Raw genomic sequence first — 18,891 nt, 5'->3', positions numbered from 1 at the left:
ACCTGATCTGTTGGGAATGTGTAGCTGAACTGGTCCCAGACCTCTTTGGGTCATATGCAGTCTTTTTCCTGGATATCTGTCAGTCCTGGATTCTTATATTTTGAAGTGTTTGTGCAGCTTGTAGCTCAGTCTGATCTGAAAACACTGAAGACACTTATAGACACAAGTGATATTCTCTTTTCTTCTTTACTGAAAGGTTTCACAGAGGAAAAGAACATGAAAATGATTCAGTGCAGCTTCGTCAGCAGAGTTTTTTATATTGATCAGGACTGATCGGTTCCTGTGACGAGGAATTGATGATCAGGCTTTCATTCTCTCTGCCGACTTGGACTGCTCTCTCTCCGCTGGATGAAGGACGAACGGGCTGAAAGGAAACTGAGAGCTGGAAGTTGGCGGTGGAGGTTTGATGCGATGAGTTTGTGTGTTTGTGCGTCGGGCTGATGAGGAGTTACAGATGGTTTATAGATTTTAGTGTGAGTGGATCGGTGAGACTCTTCATTGTTTGAAAAGTTGATGAAGCCTCGTGGATGTGTGTTTGTTTCTGTGTGTTTTGTGTTTTTGTCTCCTCATCATGGACCTTCACTCGAGCCTCCAGCTCTCGGTTTACTTTCAGGATCCACACTCCTGCTTCACGACCTCGTCTGCTGGCTGGGGAACCAAGGCTGGTTTCTCGGAGCTCATCCAGTCATCCTGTGGTGCTGCAGAGAGAGACAAAGACAGATAATCGGGTTTAATTTGAGCTCATAATCAGCTCGTCCAACAGAAGTCTCGTCATTTTAAGCGCTGACTGTCAGATTGTGGATTGTTGAATCATTAACAAATGCTGCACGTAGCGCTGAATCACGTGGACGAAGCCAAATTTGCTGCTCACCAACTGAACACTGACAGTGAATGTATTAGACGAGCTAACAGCTGTTAGGTTAAAATCCGTTTTAAGGAACGCACACACACACACACACACACACACACACACACACACACTTCATGCTTAATGCAGCACATGGAGCTAACAGTTCAACGCTGCGTGAATCGGCGTACCAAACTGAAACCTTCATTACAGAAAGGCCGGATACAGGCGGAGGATTAAAGGGAATAAATGATCGTTTCAGGAAACAAAGAGCGAGTCAAAACACACACACACACACACACACACACACACACACACACACACACACACACACTGAAGCTGTCTCCAGCTGTCAGGACATGGTGGCTGGTCTGATCTGTGAGTTAGAGGAATATTTGGAGGAAGTGTTAATGTGACTGAATTGGCGTTTTGTCTCATTCATGAAAGTTAACGTGAACCTTTCTGACTCATTCAGTCTCCGTGACGTCCCCAGAGACTCTCTAAGACCTGGACGTAGTCTCTGTGACGTCCCCGCAGACTGTCTAAAACCTGGACGTAGTCTCTGTGACGTCCCCGCAGACTGTCTAAAACCTGGACGTAGTCTCTGTGACGTCCCCGCAGACTGTCTAAAACCTGGACGTAGTCTCTGTGTCTGAGGCTTCTCTCTGGGCTTTAGGATTTCAGGACAGTTTCCAAATTTCTCAGTTTGTGAAGTCCTGACTCGTTAGTCATCAGTAATCTGTGTTGGACAGCAGCCTCAGCAGGGCTCATTGATTTGGACTCTTGAATCATTTAAACCCACCTTTGGCCTGGCTACATGCTGTGGTGCTGGTTTTCTCCGGCTGCGCCTCGCCTCTTACTGCAGCCTGGATCTTCTGCACCACATACCTGCAGGCTAGAAAGACATCAACAGCAGACTGTCAGCAATCAATGGTGAGGACTTTGGTGAGTTTCTGTGTTTTCCTGAATGAGGTCATGTTGGCACAGGGGAGCCAATCAGAGCCGATCGCTCTCTGGCAGCAGAAGGCCTCGCGGGACGCTGGAAGTAATTCAGTTTCAGTTTCAGGGGAACTATCATTATCGTTTGGCAGAGATATAATGAAATCAGGTACTTTATTAATTATTACATGGAGCAGCTGCTGTTCATATTTCTCGTTAATGGTTAATGATGAACACCCTCGCCTCCAAATACAGGGAAATTTATTAACGACTAATGAAGTCCAATTACAGTAATACAATTAGAGTCTATGGAGGGACGTGCTGTGGATAGTGGTTACCTTTACAGTAGCCAATAGCAAGTTCATAACATTAGCTAATGTTAGCAGCTAGCTACATTAGCATTAGCTCCAAACCAGCTGCATCCTCAGTGTTAGCTGTGTTAGCTTTAGCATATTAGCTTTAGCTCTACTGCTACTGATCAATGTTTCCATCATAAAGTCTGTGAAGCAGCTCGGTCTGTGACGTTGTTCCCTGTTGGTCTCAGAGGACAAGGACACCTGGGGGTCGTTAAGGACACCTGGGGATTGTTAACGGCACCTGGGGGTCGTTAAGGGCACCTGGGGATTGTTAACGGCACCTGGGGGTCGTTAAGGGCACCTGGTGGTCGTTAAGGACACCTGGGGGTCGTCAAGGACACCTGGGGGTCGTTAAGGACACCTGGGGCTCGTCAAGCTCGTCAAAGGCTCACGTCCCGACCAGGGCGCTACGCTCCGCTCATACTGTACAGTGATCGGTGAGGCCCGGACAGAGAAGACTGCAGCAGCCTCTGGAGGACAGAGGACACATCAAATTTGACTTCATGAGGACTTTAAGTTTAAGTTTCTATCAACATTTCATCATTATTTTAATTCATCATTTCACACACAAATTTATTTCTCAGAGGAGGAAAACTGTTGCAGGGAATTCAAGTTTCTAAGTTCTTAAGTTTTTTTAAAGCTGAACTGAAATATTGATCTAACGTTCTCAGCTTTTATGTTTGTATAAAAAAAATCACTGAGCTGAAATCCTCTGAGCCACACACACACACACACACACACACACACACTGCTATAAAACTATCATCTCTGTATCTTTCTCATGAGGTTTGTCTAACGCCCTGAGCGAGGCCTTCAGACCCGGCAGCAGACAGCGCTGTGCTTCCTGGCAGGAAAATGCTGAGTCACTCTGACAGTCAGCAAAAACAAACGTCTCTCTCTCGTTCTACGTCTTTGTTTCTTCTTGTTGCCAACCAGGTTTGACAACTTTACTCTGACTTCATGAACTCACAAATTCAAGAGAGGATAAGAAAGTTTTCTGGGTTTTGAGTCGTGACTTGTCGACTCAACAATGTTACAATCTCAAATCTGTGCAAACACTTTTATCATTCACTGATTCAGACGCACAGCTGCTGCCAAAAGCTTCAGTTGTTAAAGGACTCACCGTTGATGATCAGTCACACCATGCTCAGGTCTGGAGTTTGTAGTTTGTAGTTTCTGTGTGTGGGTTTTCTCAGGCTGTCTTTAAAATGTCTGGTAGCGCTCAGCTGTTTGTCTGCAACTGGATCTCGTCCTCAATAACAAGCTGAACCCTCCTCTGACAGACCGACCCTCCCCTTCTGCTCTGACATGAACACGAGTCATCCTGCAGAGCAAAGTTCTCCCTCGTTCTTCACTTTCATTTGACTTTCTGTCGAGTTGAGCCGTCACAGCCGTGCACACACTTCTTCATGAGTTCATCGTGTTTGTGGCCTTCTTAAATAAAGTCAGCTCTTCTGTTTATTTACAGAATATCTTGGAAAAGTTGTATCATCATCCTACAGTAACAAACGTTTCCAGAATCTTTTCTGATTTTCTGGTAAAAAGATATTAATACTGTTTATTTCATGTTTAAGGTTGATGTTTTATTCCATATTTTACTTATTTTAAGTTTTTTTTTTCCATCAAAAGAAACGCTGAAATGAAAACACCATATGAATGCCATATAAAATAAAATATTACAGTGTTTTACTGTAAAATGAACAGTCTCATAAAATACAACTTTGTTCTGTATAAATTTCTTTAAATTTCTTTGAAGGTTTGTCCCTGAAATTTGAGTAATTCAAGTAAACTGTAAAAATCTGGCAGCTGTTGCCAGAACTTTACCGTGATACATACGGTGTAACTTTCTACTTTTCTAGTAAAACTGAATTAGTAGTGTTGACTGTTACAGTTAAGATTGGTGTTTTATTCCATATTTTAACGTGTAAATACAATTTTTATCCATCAAAAGAAATGCCACATGTATGGCATATGAAATAAAGGTTTTGCTCTGAAATATTACAGTGTTTTACTGTATAATAGTATTAATAATAATATTCACTCCACTCCTGACGATTTATTTGATTTTTGCCATTGAACTCAGTTCACGGTTTAATTCAGTGTTCTTCAATGAGCCTCACCAGGAGGCCACATGTTTGAAAACCTCTGTGGGGAGCTTTGACATTTAAAAATGATGAGGACTGGGATGTTAGTAGGTCATTGCATTAATATAATGACAGCTGCAATCACAGCGGTCGAATCCTGTCAGGAGGGAAGAAAGCTGAACCAGCTTTGACTTCGGAAACCCCTTCAGGCTTTCAAACACACTTGTGAGGTCGAGTAAATGATCCGCCTGACATTCAAGTGGTTTAAATTCTGTCTCTTATAGGTCGACAGCTTCAGCCTCCCATGAGTGGAAGATGATGGAGAAAAAACGTACTGTCAAATACTGGTCTGATTCATATCATCATTTACCTGCAATACGTTTGAAATCGTTACAACGTTACTGTGGAGATACAACGAAACACCATTGGCCAAGCTCCCGAGAGGTCACACCTGAGGTCGCTGCAATGTATACATGCATACTTAATGTGACATGCAGTATTATGGGCACTTACAACAGTGACATTACACATGCATTTCTCTGTATTTGAGATATTTGAAGTACCTCAACCATCATGACACTTTGTGTAGAAAAAAAAACAATGCAGTTCAATGCTCCAAGTGCTCGCTCATACTGATTTACAGAGGGCTTTGTTCAGATATCATTCATATATACACTTTGTTCATAAAAACATGGAGAAAATGTATTTTTTTTTATGGCTGACAGTATTTTCTGATTCATGGAGCGGTCAAAAGAGATTCTCTCTGTAAAAAACTCTGTCAAGAACATTAAACAAGAAGTTTGGACCTGGATTTATTCAGTGTTCACATTTATGCAAAACTGTGTTTATTTCATCATCATCTGGGTTGTATGGAAGCCCTAAGCCAGGGGTCAGCAAATAAGTTTGGACCCGGGCCAATTTTTTTTCTGACAATTCCATTGCGGGCCATGACCATGCTTTCCTACTGGAAAACAAAAGTTTTTCTATTATTAAAAATAAACGTTATTTAACTTTAAAAATGCATTTGATTTAATTTAAAACATCAATTTGCTTCTATGTGCTGTTTTTACGCCCACTGCTGCATCTCCTGGAGTCTGTCATGAAACAGCCAACCTGCCGTAACTAACGAACACAATTGCCAGTTTTTTATGTTTTGGATGCCGTGGAAATCATCAGCTGAAGATTGCTAGCTATCGATGCAAAATGTCGTTGTCAAAAGGCATAAAAAGAAAAGTTGATTCCGAATACAGGACCAGTCTGCATTTATTAATGCCAACGAGGTTGTTGCAGTTTGTAAAGAATACAGTATTAGAAGACACCACGAGACAAAGCATGGCCACTTCAAAAACGCATATCCTCTCGGGACAGAGGCGCAAACACAGAAAACTAAATCCTTGGAGGATGGATATGCAGACAGCAGCATCTTTCTTAATTCAGGAGCAGGCAGATCTGTTTCCCCATGCCGCTGATTCGCATTTTTTAGTTAGGCTATTTGATATTTGAGCCCACCTTGTTTGTTTTTTTATTTATTTTCAATTTTTTTATTTAATGAAACATATTTGTTCACGTTGTCCGTTGCATGAGGGCCACAGGACACTTTCATTTTCCACAGGACATTCTGGCTGCTGTTTTGTCACGTTACTTATCAGCTACTTTTCAATAAATGTTGTGAAATCTGTGGAATTGTTGTTTTTTTGACAGAAAACACAAGGTTTAAAAGATAATTTAAAAAATATATATATTTTAAAATAAATCAACGTCATCTAGCGGGCCAGATATAATTGATGGCAGGCCAGACCCCTGCCCTAAGCCGTTATACATTCGTACATTTTATTTCCTATAAGTTCTCAACATCTGGAGTTATTTATGTCATTATGTTTTCCCTTTTGATCCTTATTATTCCATCATGTAACTATGCTGCTGCTATGTTACTAATGTACAAAGTGAACTAGTATGACTGAATTCTTTATTTGTTTGTTCTTATAATAAAGTTTTGGAAAATAATAACTGTCCTCTTCAGGCTTCCGTGGCTGTAGTCCTCCTCCTGCCGCTTGGTGGCGGTGTGGCGTCGCTGCGGCAGCAGCAGCAGAAGAAGAAGTGAAAGTGAAAGCATCCTGTGAGCGTCGATCAGGTGAGTGACCGCACACCGCGCGCACCTGACCAGCTGCACGCGCCGTTACCTGTCCTCACCTGCCGGTCACCTGCCGGCTCACCTCCCCGCGTGAGCGCTGTAAACAGCGCACGCGCAGCTTCACCTGCAGCGGTGTGCTGTGCTATGCTAGCTGCCGTTAGCTGCCGTGACGTCAGCGTCGCTCTAAAAAACATTAAAAACATTAAAAGTGACGTTTACCGGAGGATTTACCGGAGGATTTACCGGGAGCAGGTTTACCGGGAGCAGCTGTGGCACCGTCAGACTCACGTTACAGCCGCGCGCGTGCAGCCGTTAGCCGCACTCTGCGCGCGCGCGTCAGGTCACCAGACTTCGTTTGGAAAAACGTCAATTTAAGAAGTTTGAGCTTTAAAAGTGACGAAAGTTGAAACCTGGACTCAAACTCTGACCCAGGTTTAGATCCACAGCTCGAGGTCTTTAATTCGGCGCGTGAGTGAACCTGATCCACTTTGATCTCAGAGGCTCATTTACATTTTAAATGTCGATTAATGATGCTGCAGGATCAGTCATGTGATCAGTTATTATAATAATAATAAATTTAATTTATAATGCACTTTACATCTGAAGCAAATCTCAAAGTGCCACAATACACACACATAATAACACGCACACATAATAACACGCACACATAATAACACGCACACAAAGCAACAAGTACTAAAAAATCAGGTTAAAAACGATCGGATGAGGAAAAAAGGAAAGTTTTAAGGGTTTTAAAAAACTTTCAAGGGTCTGTGATGATCCGAGATGGTCAGGGTCCCAGAGGCGGGTCAGCGGCACAGAAGCTCTGTCGCCCATGGTGCTGAGCTCGGTCCTCGGGCAGAAGAGATCGTTCGAGTTTTTGGAGCGGAGGGATGGTGTGGAGGTTTGTGGGATGAGCAGGTCTTTGAGGTATGATCGGAGCGTTGCCATAGATGCACTGATGGGTGAGGAGAGAGATTTTATACTGAACTCTAGCGGAGATGGGAAGCCAGTGCAGTGAGCGAAGGATGGGTTCTGATTTTCGTACTCGCATCAGGATCCTAGCAGCGCTGTTCTGGACTAGTTGTAGCTGCTGAAGGTGTTTACTGTGGGTCCCGATGAGAAGTGCGTTACAGTAATCAAGGAGGAGGCGAAGGCGTGGACTAGTTTTTCACAGTCTGGTAAGGTGAGATTTGGTCGGAGCTTGACAATATTCCTGAGGTGGTGGAAGGAGATCCTACAGAGGAGTTTGATATGAGTTTCAAAGGTGAGGTGGGAAGAGAGGGGGATGTCATGACCAGAGAGGGTGAGGCTGGTTATGGAAGATGCCTGGATCTGGTTAGGGGTGCCCACAATAATAGCCTCTGTTTTAGAACTGTTGAGATTAAGATGAAGATGAAGAGTTAGGCCTGACAGCTGTTTTAACTAATCCAAAACTGATCTCAGTTTGTCTCGATCACGTCAAGTTTTTGAACTATAGGATCCAGTGTTCTTAAAAATATGAAAAATGGGGCGGTCGGTAGCGTAGTGGGTTAAGCGGCCGCCCCGTGTGTGGAGGCTGTAGTCCTCGTTGCAGCTGGCCCCGGTTCGATTCCCGCATGTCTGTCTTCAGCTGTTCTATCATTAAAGGCATACCCGCATGTCTGTCTTCAGCTGTTCTATCATTAAAGGCATAAAAAGCCCCAAAAAATAATCTAAAAAATAAAAATATATGAAAAATACTGAACCAAAGTTACAGTCCAATGATCTTTTCTGCTCTCTCCAACCCACGGGGAGACCAAATGCTGCTTGCACACTTTGTGAGGGGTTTGTTGTCTTGATCACTGAGTTTTACTTTAAAATATACAAAATATGCTTCTTGATCACTGAGTTTTACTTTAAAATATACAAAATATGCTCGTTTGGCAGATGCACTGATGTTTGCTTTGCTCTGACTTGGAATGGTGAAACTAGCACAAATACAGCAGAAGGAGTCAGGGTGGTTTAGGCGTTTATGACGGAAATACAAAGGAAATATAAACCTGTGGAAATCAAACACTAAGATGGAAAAGTTACAAGCTTTGACAACTACAAATACAGCATCAAACCAAACAGAACTTACAGCGGTGTGTCCATGGTGACGAGGTGAAGAGAACAGAACATTCTACTATGCCAGCTCTGTGTGCAGATATCAGTACTGACCTGTTGAAGCTGCACACACTCTCACTGTGACGGCACAAACAAGTTTCTGCAGATGAGTCCAATCGTGATCAGCCGGCAGGTCTTATACAGCTGATCAGGAACTTTGCTGATCTGGAGAAAAAACTGGACGTGATAGAAAAAAAAACTGATTTGGAATCAGCATAAAAATCTAACTCAACAGAAATGTTTTTTTTAAATTGTTCCCTAGTGTAATCCATCCATATATTGATTATTATTATTATAGATTATAATTTAATTGTCAGGTTTGTGAGGCTCTATTTTAAAAATGTTGTCACAGGCGTTTAAAGGGGAAAGAAGTGACATAAAAACACATGTTTTTTATAATTTATATTTTATATTTTTTAAGTTATTTATTCAGTGAAAGTCACATTAAATTTAGTGTAAGGGAAGGGTCAGCGAATAATGTTAAAATAAATGAATAAATAAATTGAACTAAACTCTCTAAAATCTATGTTGATCAAATCAAAATGAGAAAGCAAAACTTAAACCAGGGGTCTTCAACCAGTGGTCCACGACCCCTAGGTGGTCCGTAAAGGCCCTGCATGGAGGTCTGCAAATTTTTGTCATAATAACAGTTTAAAAAATTATAATTACACGGCTGTTCAGATGTTTTAAACCACACGATGTGTGTTTATTTCATGTCCTGAGGACACTTCACTTTTCACTATTAATGTTTTGCTGAGGCTGGCAGGGTGAGGTCAAGTTCAGGTTAATGTATAAATAGAGGAATTGTAGAACAGAACAAGGGTCAGGTGACATTTAGATTGGGGATATGCTGAATACTGATGAAGGGAAAAGAAAAACATTGATTTTTTTTGTCTGTTAACAATTTGCAGAGGTTTAAGAACAGCCCATTATCGTGTTAGAGTTAGAGCTCCTCAAGGAGCCTTTTCTCTTTTGTGTGTTGCACTGTGAAACACTCCTTCTTGTACAAGAATAATAAATTCAACTTAAACTTTGATACTTTGAAACCAGCCCTCCATATTTAACGGTTGTTCTTTAAAATTCCTGTAACAACAACTGACGATTTTCACCAAAATAACGCTGAATGTTAATTGAGAAACAGCGGAGACGCACAGCTCTTGGTATTTAATAACAAGAATAATTATGCATGAACTTTTTATCCGTCATAAACACCTACAGGCTGATAACCCGCTATATAAGTACGATTAATAAGGTCAAATAAAACTTTAACAAAATAAATATTGTCTTGAAATGTGAAACACTGTGTTTCTACAGTAGCCCAAGAGAGACAAACTAAACGCTGACTCTAAATACGGCCTCTCAGGGTGAGGTGAGGAGATTGCAACGCCACGATTACTAGATGCAACTAAATCCTGCACACTGGACCTTTAAGTCGTTTCTATGAAATAATTTTCCTCGAGAGCTAAACTGAATATCTCAACATTTTCCGAACGATTAAAGGAGTAAATAATCCACAGATGAATGGAAATGATCGTTAGTTATAACCAACCGAATTCGATTAAAATAAAATCGGGACATTTTGGGTTCCTGTTTCCATGTCTAAGAGGTCAAAGGTCGTGTACAGACGACGTTAATAAGAGATGTTTGCGTTCTCCACAGGAGTCGCTAACCTCAGCCAGAAAACCGGACTGTGAAGAACACCGGACGACACGATCGCTCGCGGAGTCAGGAGGAGGCGTGGGTCACCTGTGCAGAGAAGCATCCGAGGCAGAGAAGGAGGTGGACTGAAGAGGAGCGCACATGGCTGGCTTCCTGGATAACTTCCGCTGGCCAGAGTGGGAATGCATCGACTGGGGGGAGAGGAGGAACGCCTTGGCTTCTGTCGTCGCTGGAGTTCTAGTGAGACTTTTTCATACGCAGCTCAAGTTTAAGCTCCGATTTATTCGTCGTTCAAACCATAAAATATAAAGTTGAAATAGAAAATCTAATCTTCAGGACAAAATCCAGACCGTAGAGTTCATCAAAACGAGTTTTCTGTTCCTTCAGACCTCGTTTCAAGTGTCAGTATAACGCACGGCGCAGCTGTTGTGCTTAAGTGGATTTATGTTGATTTGGTCGCGACCGTCGGCCTCCTCCACACAGCTGATAACAGTGCTGAAGTGCACGCTTTGAAGACAAACAGGAAACAGATAAAGAATATGATGATGACTCGTTTATTATCGTCACCTTCACCTCAGTGTCAAATCCGGTGGGTGTCTTTAAAGGTGGCTTGTTTGAGCAACCAGGCGTCATTCAGCCGCCTCAGGTGATGATCCACGACTTTGTAGATTTTTAGATTAGAAACATGCCGACATGATGGTGGCGAGCGCCGATGTCCCGCATACGTCGTCCATTCTTCATTCTGTCGGTGTGCAGGTTGCTGCTTGGTTCCATTTTTTCAATGTTGAACGTCTTATCAAACCTTTTAGTGGCCGACGTGTTCACAGGTTAAAATGACACATTCGATTTTTAGATGATATCAAATGATTGATGTTGTCACAACGTCTCGAGTGAATCCTGACGCAGGAACAGCGGCGTCGAGGCCTTTGTGTTTCAGAAGAAACCGTCAGAGTTGGATGAGGCAGGAGAACGTGTCTTGTTGTTGGTGTAGAGTTAATGTATTCTCTTCCTTCCAGTTCTTCACGGGCTGGTGGATCATGATCGACGCGGCGGTGACGTATCCGTCCCAGGAGCAGATGAACCACGCGTTCCACACCTGCGGCGTCTTCTCCACCATAGCCTTCTTCATGTAAGTTCATGTACACTTAAATTCGTGGATGTGTAATCAGAGTGTTCATTAAACTCGTCATGTTTGGGTGTCGTTTTAAATTGAAGGTACAGGGGTCTTGAGTATTTTTCTTTGCCTGCCAAATTAATATAGTAATAAACTTGTAACATACTCCGATGATCATCAGGTGGAGGGACCTTCATGTTACTTTCAGACTGGATCAGGCGCTGTAGTGAATCTCTGCTGGTGGTTTGTTTGTGTCGAACGTCACCACTGTGAAACAATCAGGAAATAACTTTCTATTCCACTGATTAATGATTTTATCGAGGCCGGCGCTCGCTCTCCTCGTTCTCTGTCTATGTCTCTTGACCAAAGCGCTCTCTCAAACCATCTCAAACCAAATTAAACTTCTTCGTGTTGCTGTTTTGCAGCATAATTGTGAGTCAGACTCAGATGTTGACATGTGTCTGAATCGTTTATGTGGGCTCTAATCTGAGCTGCTGTTAATTGTTGGTTCCTGAGTCTGGTAACTGTGATGAACTTTGGACTTACAGTACTGACCTTCATGTCTTAAAGTATCGATGAACCGTTGAGAAACCATTGATTCAGATGGTGTGTCCAAACTTTTGACTGGTGTAATAGCATCTTGACTCTCTGCACTTTGAACAAACGGGAAGTACTCAAGTGAACCGACTCTTTAGTTTCGAACCAGTGAACCTTTAGGATGAATCTTCTTCTTTTGCGTAACTGTCGACTGTGTTTGTCTTCAGGATCAACGCTGTCTCCAACGGCCAGGTGAGAGGAGACACGTACGGAGAGGGCTGCCTCGGCAGGACAGGTGTGTTTTGTCTTTACGCCGCCGACGCTCTCTTCTATACTTTAGAAAAAATGATGTGTCAAAAGAGTTTGTAGGAAGAACTCACAGGGTCTCTATTTACAGACTACAACTAGATACTTCTAAAGATTATTTCCAATCATGTGGAAACTTACAGAAAAAAAAACTGTTGAACAGTTTGTGTTTGTGCATTTTGAAGGCTGTGGCGACAACACGTCTGCTTCCTGTGCAGCTTGAAGGGTCCCAATGCAAATGAACATGAAAAAAGAGATGAAAGATATTTGAGTCGTGTTGCTTATGGAGGAGAGATGAGGAAAAAAAGCTGCTATGTTGCAAAAACAGAAGTCTTGAGAGGAACAGGCCTCATTAACCACCCACACGTTTCTCATGTACAGAACATTATGCAACGCACAGCCAGTCATTGTTGCGAAATAAACCACAGCAGTGTGATGCAGGAGCCTGAAGACTCAGACCTCCAGAGAAAACTGATATTTTGTTTTAGATTATTGATGATGATGAACTGAGGATTGAATCATAGTTTAAACATTTTACTATTAAAAATGAAATTCATCATAAAGACTGAAACTGTATCTGCATAACTGTTACGTCACATTCATGTTCAGGTTAATACAGGCCACTCATTTAACCTTCATTAACCAGGAAACTTCCCATTGAGATTTAAAAACCTCTTTTGGCCGAGACAGGCAGCAGATACAAAACAGACAGACAGTTTTACAACACGTCTAAATAAATAATAAAAGTGTGGTACAAGTCATGAATTCAACAGAATGATTCTGTCTCCAGAGTCTTTTAATATGGATTTAAAGTTTCAGTTTCAGAACGTTGTGTAAAACAGTCTGAAGGTGACGACGCAGCGGGCGGGTTCATCTGTCGGTTCATGAATCTGTCTCTGCAGGAGCTCGTCTGTGGTTGTTCATCGGCTTCATGATGATGTTCGGCTCGCTCATCGCCTCCATCTGGATCCTGTTCGGAGGCTACGTGGTGCCGAGTGAGTGTCCCTCCACCCGTCACATCATCATACTGTGTCATTACTCCTTTGTTACTTCCTTCCTTCCTTTCTGTCCCTGCTTGTCTTAGATACTTGAACTTTATTTGACACTGACGTTTTGTCACGTACCCTGCGACAGACAGTGGATCGTTCGGTTCATGTACTTCTACCATAAACAAATGCGTCACAGAGGAAAAGGACAGTCTGCCATGTGAGCATTGGAACAGGTTTTAATCACGCCATTGAAAGATTTCTTTGGTAGCGATGCAGGACAGAATCGACCGTCCTCGCCCTGTGCAGCAAAGCATCTAAAGCTTAGACATAGGTAAAGTCTTTGTGTTGTGGATGGAAGCTGTCATCAATAACTGGAACCCAACTGTCAGAAAAAGGCCGTACGTGCCTCAACATGCTGCCCAGCTCCTGAAACTGTGTTCATCTCAAGACTACTGTGTCTACACACTGTAGATGACTAACGTCCTCCTGACGGGCCTCCCAGTCTGCAGTGGAACCCTTTCAGACGGCTTGCCCGGTCTTCATCATGTCACCCCGCGGCTCATGGAGCTCCTCGGTCCACCTCTATCAGCCCGCATTAAATTCAAATCTCTAACGCTGACTACAAAGTAGTCTCCAGTTCTTGAACGTCCTCATACAGACAGATGTTACGTCCCAACCGCTCTAATGCTTGAAAAGCATCAAATGCTGCACATTTGGTGTCAGTTTGACAAAAGCTAGTTTTACCTCCGAGATAATCGTCAAAAACACTCACCAAATATAACTTTCCATGTTCCAACAATAACCAACATTAGTTTGGTCAGAATGAATCCTTGAACCACAGAGTTTAGATGTGAAAATATGGCGGGAATGTAGCTAATCCTTGGAGACAGACGTGCCCATACCAACCGACTCCATTGACAAAAACCGTAATAAACCGTAAACCATTGTTTGAGTCACTCTTTTTACAGCATATGGTTTAATTTGGAGGAACTCCCAACATGCACAGCCGGCCTTTATGGCCACATGAACAAAGTCCAGAGCAGCTCGAGGGAATAACACAAAAGGAAGGAAGTGTGACGCCTCATAATGACCAAGATCAAACCAGTCTTAGCTCGTACGTTGGACAGGAAACCGTCACAGTCGTATATTTTTGGATATGAAGGAGCGTTTTCATGATGATGGAGTGGGTTTGGGCACAGACACTGAGAAATGAGACCCGTGCAGCTCGCTCCATCTTGTCTGGTGACCTTTCTTTATTACACTGACAGAAGATAGATCCTTTCCAGCAAAGCCAACCTTCAGATCAGTCACCGGCCATGAGAAATCCCATTTCCGGCTCAGACGGGAGGCTTCATCATAACCGCTGTTATCTGCAGCTTCCCGCACAGCGGGGCGACGTGTTCCCTTTCCGGTGCGATGGTGCTTCACGATAAGACAGAGTGACTCTGTGTATCTGATGTACTTGGACGAGTGTCTTTTGAAATGAACTTCAAGTGATCACTAAGTGTGAGAAGTGTTTGAACATTACAAGTCATCATCATTTTCACAAATTAAAGTCAACAACGACGGGACTGGAATGAGTGAAATCAGACAGTAAAGGTTTTTCAGAGGTCCCAATCAGAACCAGACCAGGTCGTGTTCCCAATGTGAATCACATCCTGACACGTGTTAGCAGGAAACGCTTGTGCAGCCAGACTCAATCCTAAAAAGTTCAGAGGAAGTCAATCAGGGAAGGCATCTCACGGGAAGCCTCTTCCAGTAACACGAATCACAGTGCTTCAGAAGATGGCATGACTTTAAAAAACCCACTGGAGGAAAGGTTCAGGCAGGGTGGTGGTTTCCAGAAGAACTTTAGAAATACCCAATGGAAGTATAGCAACAGCAACATCAGTGCGTCCTCTAACTTTTGTTACCACGGTTGTAACTGTTGTCGAACATCAAAAATAAGATGATTGGACCATAAAATGATGATTGGTGAAACAGTTTTATTTGACTTAATGCACAGAGTAATCAGCTGTAATCTCTGTGATCGGATACCTGCATATGATGTTGGCACCAAGTGGAAAGCTGACTCACTTCTGGAGCCAACCTCAAGTGGACGTTTGAGGAAGTGCAGCCTTTTGGTACCTCCTGTGTTGGCTTCACTTCACAGCCTTTACAGGAAGTGTGACTCGAGTCGTGTTCCCACTAATGCAGATCATTTATCTTACAAGCAGCTTTTACTTTTACATTTGACTTCCTGTTTCAGAGCTGTCAGTCAGCTCTGGCTCTTTGTTACTTGGATTAATGGATCACACAAAACTGGTTTTGGTGAACAGTTTGTTCCTGCAGTACAGAAACTAGACGGTGTGCTCTGAATCCTCCGTTCAGGAGTTAGAAAGTGCTTCAGTAGAAATACAAATGCCTGGCAGCTACGTGTTATTTCCAGTAAAGGGTGTGTCGGGAATACCTGCAGCACAGTTTCAACTGAAGACACGAGTCCCGACATGAACTGCTCGAGTTCACCACCGTCACACACACACAGTGAAACCTGTGAATGAAGCGTAAACAGCCGCCTTCGTCTTTATCATCCATATTTCAGTGTGATTGAAATCTGGGGCTCAGATGGATACACTCCATGCTGACTGTGGAGGTTTGACTGTCTGATGTTTGGCTGCGTTTCTCCAAAAGTTTATCTTGCTCAACTTCCTTGCTGCTGGTTGCTGCACTCATGACCTGTTTCTACTGTAAGCACAAATGATACAACAAGAGAGTGTGAACGCGTAGACGTTTAACACTGACTGAAGATGAAACTGTCGTGTTTGTATGACGAGTCTGAATCATTGTGACTGGACTCATCGTTTATAGAGCACGTTTCATTACACTGAAACTCAAAGATAAATATTAAAATATGAAACTCCTCCTGATGGTCTTCTTTCTTTTGTTTGGTTCTTTAGAGAAAGAAGTGGCGCCCGGGCTGGCTGTGTTCTTCCAGAACGCCTTCATCTTTTTTAGGTAAGTCGGCTCTGAGTCAAATATTAAAACACTGAACTTTCTCACAAACACAATCTGGATTCAGGTTTGATCAGCAGCGCCTGGTTTGACAGTTTAATCTGAGTTTCGTAGGCCTACGCCCTGAAACATCCCCCGCTTTAACGTCTGTTTCAAATGAAACATGATTTACCAAACGTCATCACGCTGCGTGGAAGAAGAATACTCTAAACGAGGAGTCAGTGCAATCAGACGTGGCAGCTTTCGTCACCAACCACTCTTCCTAAATCGCCTACAGGTGTGACGCGTTCACGGCGTAAAGAATTTGGTTGATTTTCAAAATAAAACACCCTCTGCGAACTTCCGATTGTAACGTAGCGTATTAACAAAAAAGACCAAATCTGAGCAAGTTACCAAAGTCTGGAGGAACGGACCAGAACAGCGTCCGCTTAGCTAACGAGCCCCGAGGAGGCGGGCGGGGCTTTGAAGCCGATCTGTGGTCAAACGCTCACGTAACGTACGGAGGCTCCGGAAGGTTTTTACCCCTCAGCTCCTCAGTTTTCCGTCCCTTCTGTTCGTTGCCGTGTCCGTCTTTTAAACTTGATCTCTCCTGCACGCTGGGTGATTTTCCCAATCAGTTCATGGTGCGTTTGGGGTCAATGGGACACCGCGCTACTGTCTGTAAAACACATCACGTAAACGTGAAACGTGTTCTGTTTCTGCCACACTTCCCTCCCTCTCACCTGTCGCCGTGTGTCACAGCGAGGTGTGCCAACTTCCTGCTCCGCCTCCTCATTAATTATTCATGTTCTGTCCGTGTTTAACTTTGTCTGTTTTTCTTCTTCTTCTCTCTCTGCAGCACTCTGATCTACAAGTTTGGCCGGACTGAAGATTTATGGGGTTAAAGGGGCCTGAAAAACACACACACACACACACACACACACACACACACACACACACACACACACACACACACAAACCGAATGTTTTATAAAAGCTGCATTTGCTTTTTAAATAGAAACCCGTCAGTGCTGCTCAACACACACACACACACTCTCTCTAGTTCTCGTTAGATGCTTTTGTAAATGTTTGGTTCACTCTGCTGCTCCTCGAGGAAAAACACTTTGAACAGTTTGTATTCGACATGACGCGAGTCAGAAAAGGGAAATCATCTTTCAGGTTCATCTATTGATTTTTTTATAAACGTGTTTTGAAGTGGGCGTCAGTGAACGCACCGCAGAGTTCAGCACATGCACTGGATCGTGGCGTCTTTTAGATTTGAGTGTTTTTTGGCCTGTTTCCTGTCGGCAGGTCAGTCGACGAGCGTTTGGTCGTCTACGGAGAGCGAGCCGGTTCAAATATTCACACCACTTTGACAACGTGTGAACTCAAACATTGATTTCACTTCCCATTGTCTGATGAACAGGCAGGTTAAACCACTTCCTGATATTTAACATGCTCATATTTGCTTATTTTCTTTCATTCTTTATTTATTGTTGTTAGTTATACAGAAGTTGTACTTGCTCAATGCTGGTTTTCAGTTTTTAAATTCATTTTATTGAATATTTAAAGGACATAAATCTTTTATTTTTAATTTATATTGAAATAGTGTTGCAGTTTTGGATTTAATGTGTTTTCTAAAATGCCGTCATGGTTTCTGGAATGTCAGGTTTTCCATTAAATTACAATTTTCCAAAATATGTTGTGTTTTTTGTAAATCATCAGCCAATGGGAACTGAGTCAACATTAACGTTAACGTGTCCTGTGTATTTGAACTGGCCCTCTGTAGTCCTCTTGTACTTTGTCCTCCTTTAGCTCTTGTTTCTATCCCAATATGTCCTGTAAAGTAAGATGTAAGTATTCAGTAAACTTTTTTGTTTTTAATATTTAAGTATAGAACAGATCATGTGAAGCGTCTGCAGTATTAAAATGACTTTGTGATATCACACTCAGAAATGTGCTACGGGCCAGTTTTTAATCTACTTTGAAAAGCTTCGACTTGCATGGAGTTAAAATAAGATGGAAAAAATCTGTGAATCATTTGTCGGACTTGTCAAGAGATTCAAACGTGAAAAATAAAGAAAATGTTTTATTGGACAATGCTGGACAGTCTGTATCCATCCATTCATCTGCTGTTTGTATATTTGCTGCATGTTGCTGTGATTTATGAGACATTATTTACTCTTTTAGGAACTGACCATCCATGAACAGTGTTACAAGAGCTTTTATTTAAGTAAAGGTAGTACAACAGGAGAAATACTCCAGTATTCAACATGTTGCTGAAGTAGATCTAAATATCAGTGGCGGCAAAAAGAAAGTTCGAATTTTGGCAAAAAAAATCTAAATTTTAAGGGAAAAGGTCAGAATTTTAAGGAAAAAAAATCAAAATTTTAAGGGAAAAGGTCAGAATTTTCAGAATTTGAATGTTTCTGTTCTGAAAAAAAGTCAGAATTTTACCCCCCCAAAATTCAGAACTTTGGTGAAAAAAGATGCATTTTTCAAGAAAAAAAGTCAAAAAATTCCCCCCAAAATTCAAAACTTTGATGAAAAAAAATTGATTTTTCAACAAAAAGTCTGAAATCTTGCAAAAAATCTTGCAAAAAAAAAAAAAAAGAAATTCAAAACGTTGATGGAAAAAATTTGATTTTTCAGAAAAAAGTCAGAATTTACAGGAATTTTTGCTTTCAAACTTTGGCGAAATAATCAGAAAAAAAAAATCAAAATTTTCAGAAAAAAATCAGAAATTTTCAGCATTTGAATCTTTCTGTTCTGAAAAAAAAGTCAGAATTTTACCCCCCCCCCAAAAAAAATCAGAACTTTTGTGAAAAAATA

At 42.1% G+C, this 18,891-nt stretch overlaps 1 protein-coding gene and 1 long non-coding RNA gene across 5 annotated transcripts in view; one reads left to right on the top strand and one right to left on the bottom strand.

Moving 5' to 3' along the window:
* Positions 1 to 555: 555 nt before the first annotated feature.
* LOC104938395 (uncharacterized) lies at positions 556 to 3,422 on the bottom strand. The gene is made up of 3 exons (XR_003464133.1): positions 3,266 to 3,422; positions 1,650 to 1,742; positions 556 to 698 (listed from the first exon to the last, which is right to left on the bottom strand). It is a non-coding gene; the product is annotated as an uncharacterized LOC104938395 (long non-coding RNA).
* A 2,825-nt stretch (positions 3,423 to 6,247) lies between these two features.
* Positions 6,248 to 18,891, top strand: part of LOC104938394 (transmembrane protein 50B) — a 16,521-nt gene continuing 3,877 nt past the window's right edge. Inside the window, exons 1-8 of one of the 4 annotated variants that reach the window (XR_003464129.1) lie at positions 6,248 to 6,357; positions 10,144 to 10,383; positions 11,160 to 11,272; positions 12,022 to 12,089; positions 13,003 to 13,095; positions 16,026 to 16,083; positions 16,919 to 16,977; positions 17,010 to 17,113. Coding sequence is in view for 3 of the 4 variants with exons in the window: in XM_027290716.1 (XP_027146517.1) it covers positions 10,285 to 10,383; positions 11,160 to 11,272; positions 12,022 to 12,089; positions 13,003 to 13,095; positions 16,026 to 16,083; positions 16,919 to 16,964 (477 nt within the window). In the remaining variant the exon portion in view is untranslated. Of the gene's footprint in view, positions 6,358 to 6,381; positions 6,826 to 10,143; positions 10,384 to 11,159; positions 11,273 to 12,021; positions 12,090 to 13,002; positions 13,096 to 16,025; positions 16,084 to 16,918; positions 18,165 to 18,891 lie in introns of those variants that run through there. The other 3 variants (XM_027290716.1, XM_019264085.2, XM_027290715.1) reach the window with 3 other exon arrangements.

This window comes from Larimichthys crocea, chromosome XVIII (assembly GCF_000972845.2).
Source record: "Larimichthys crocea isolate SSNF chromosome XVIII, L_crocea_2.0, whole genome shotgun sequence".
Classification (NCBI taxonomy): Eukaryota; Metazoa; Chordata; class Actinopteri; family Sciaenidae; genus Larimichthys; species Larimichthys crocea.
The sequence above is the reverse complement of the archived record's forward strand: the minus strand, read 5'-3'. Positions and strand labels throughout refer to the sequence as shown.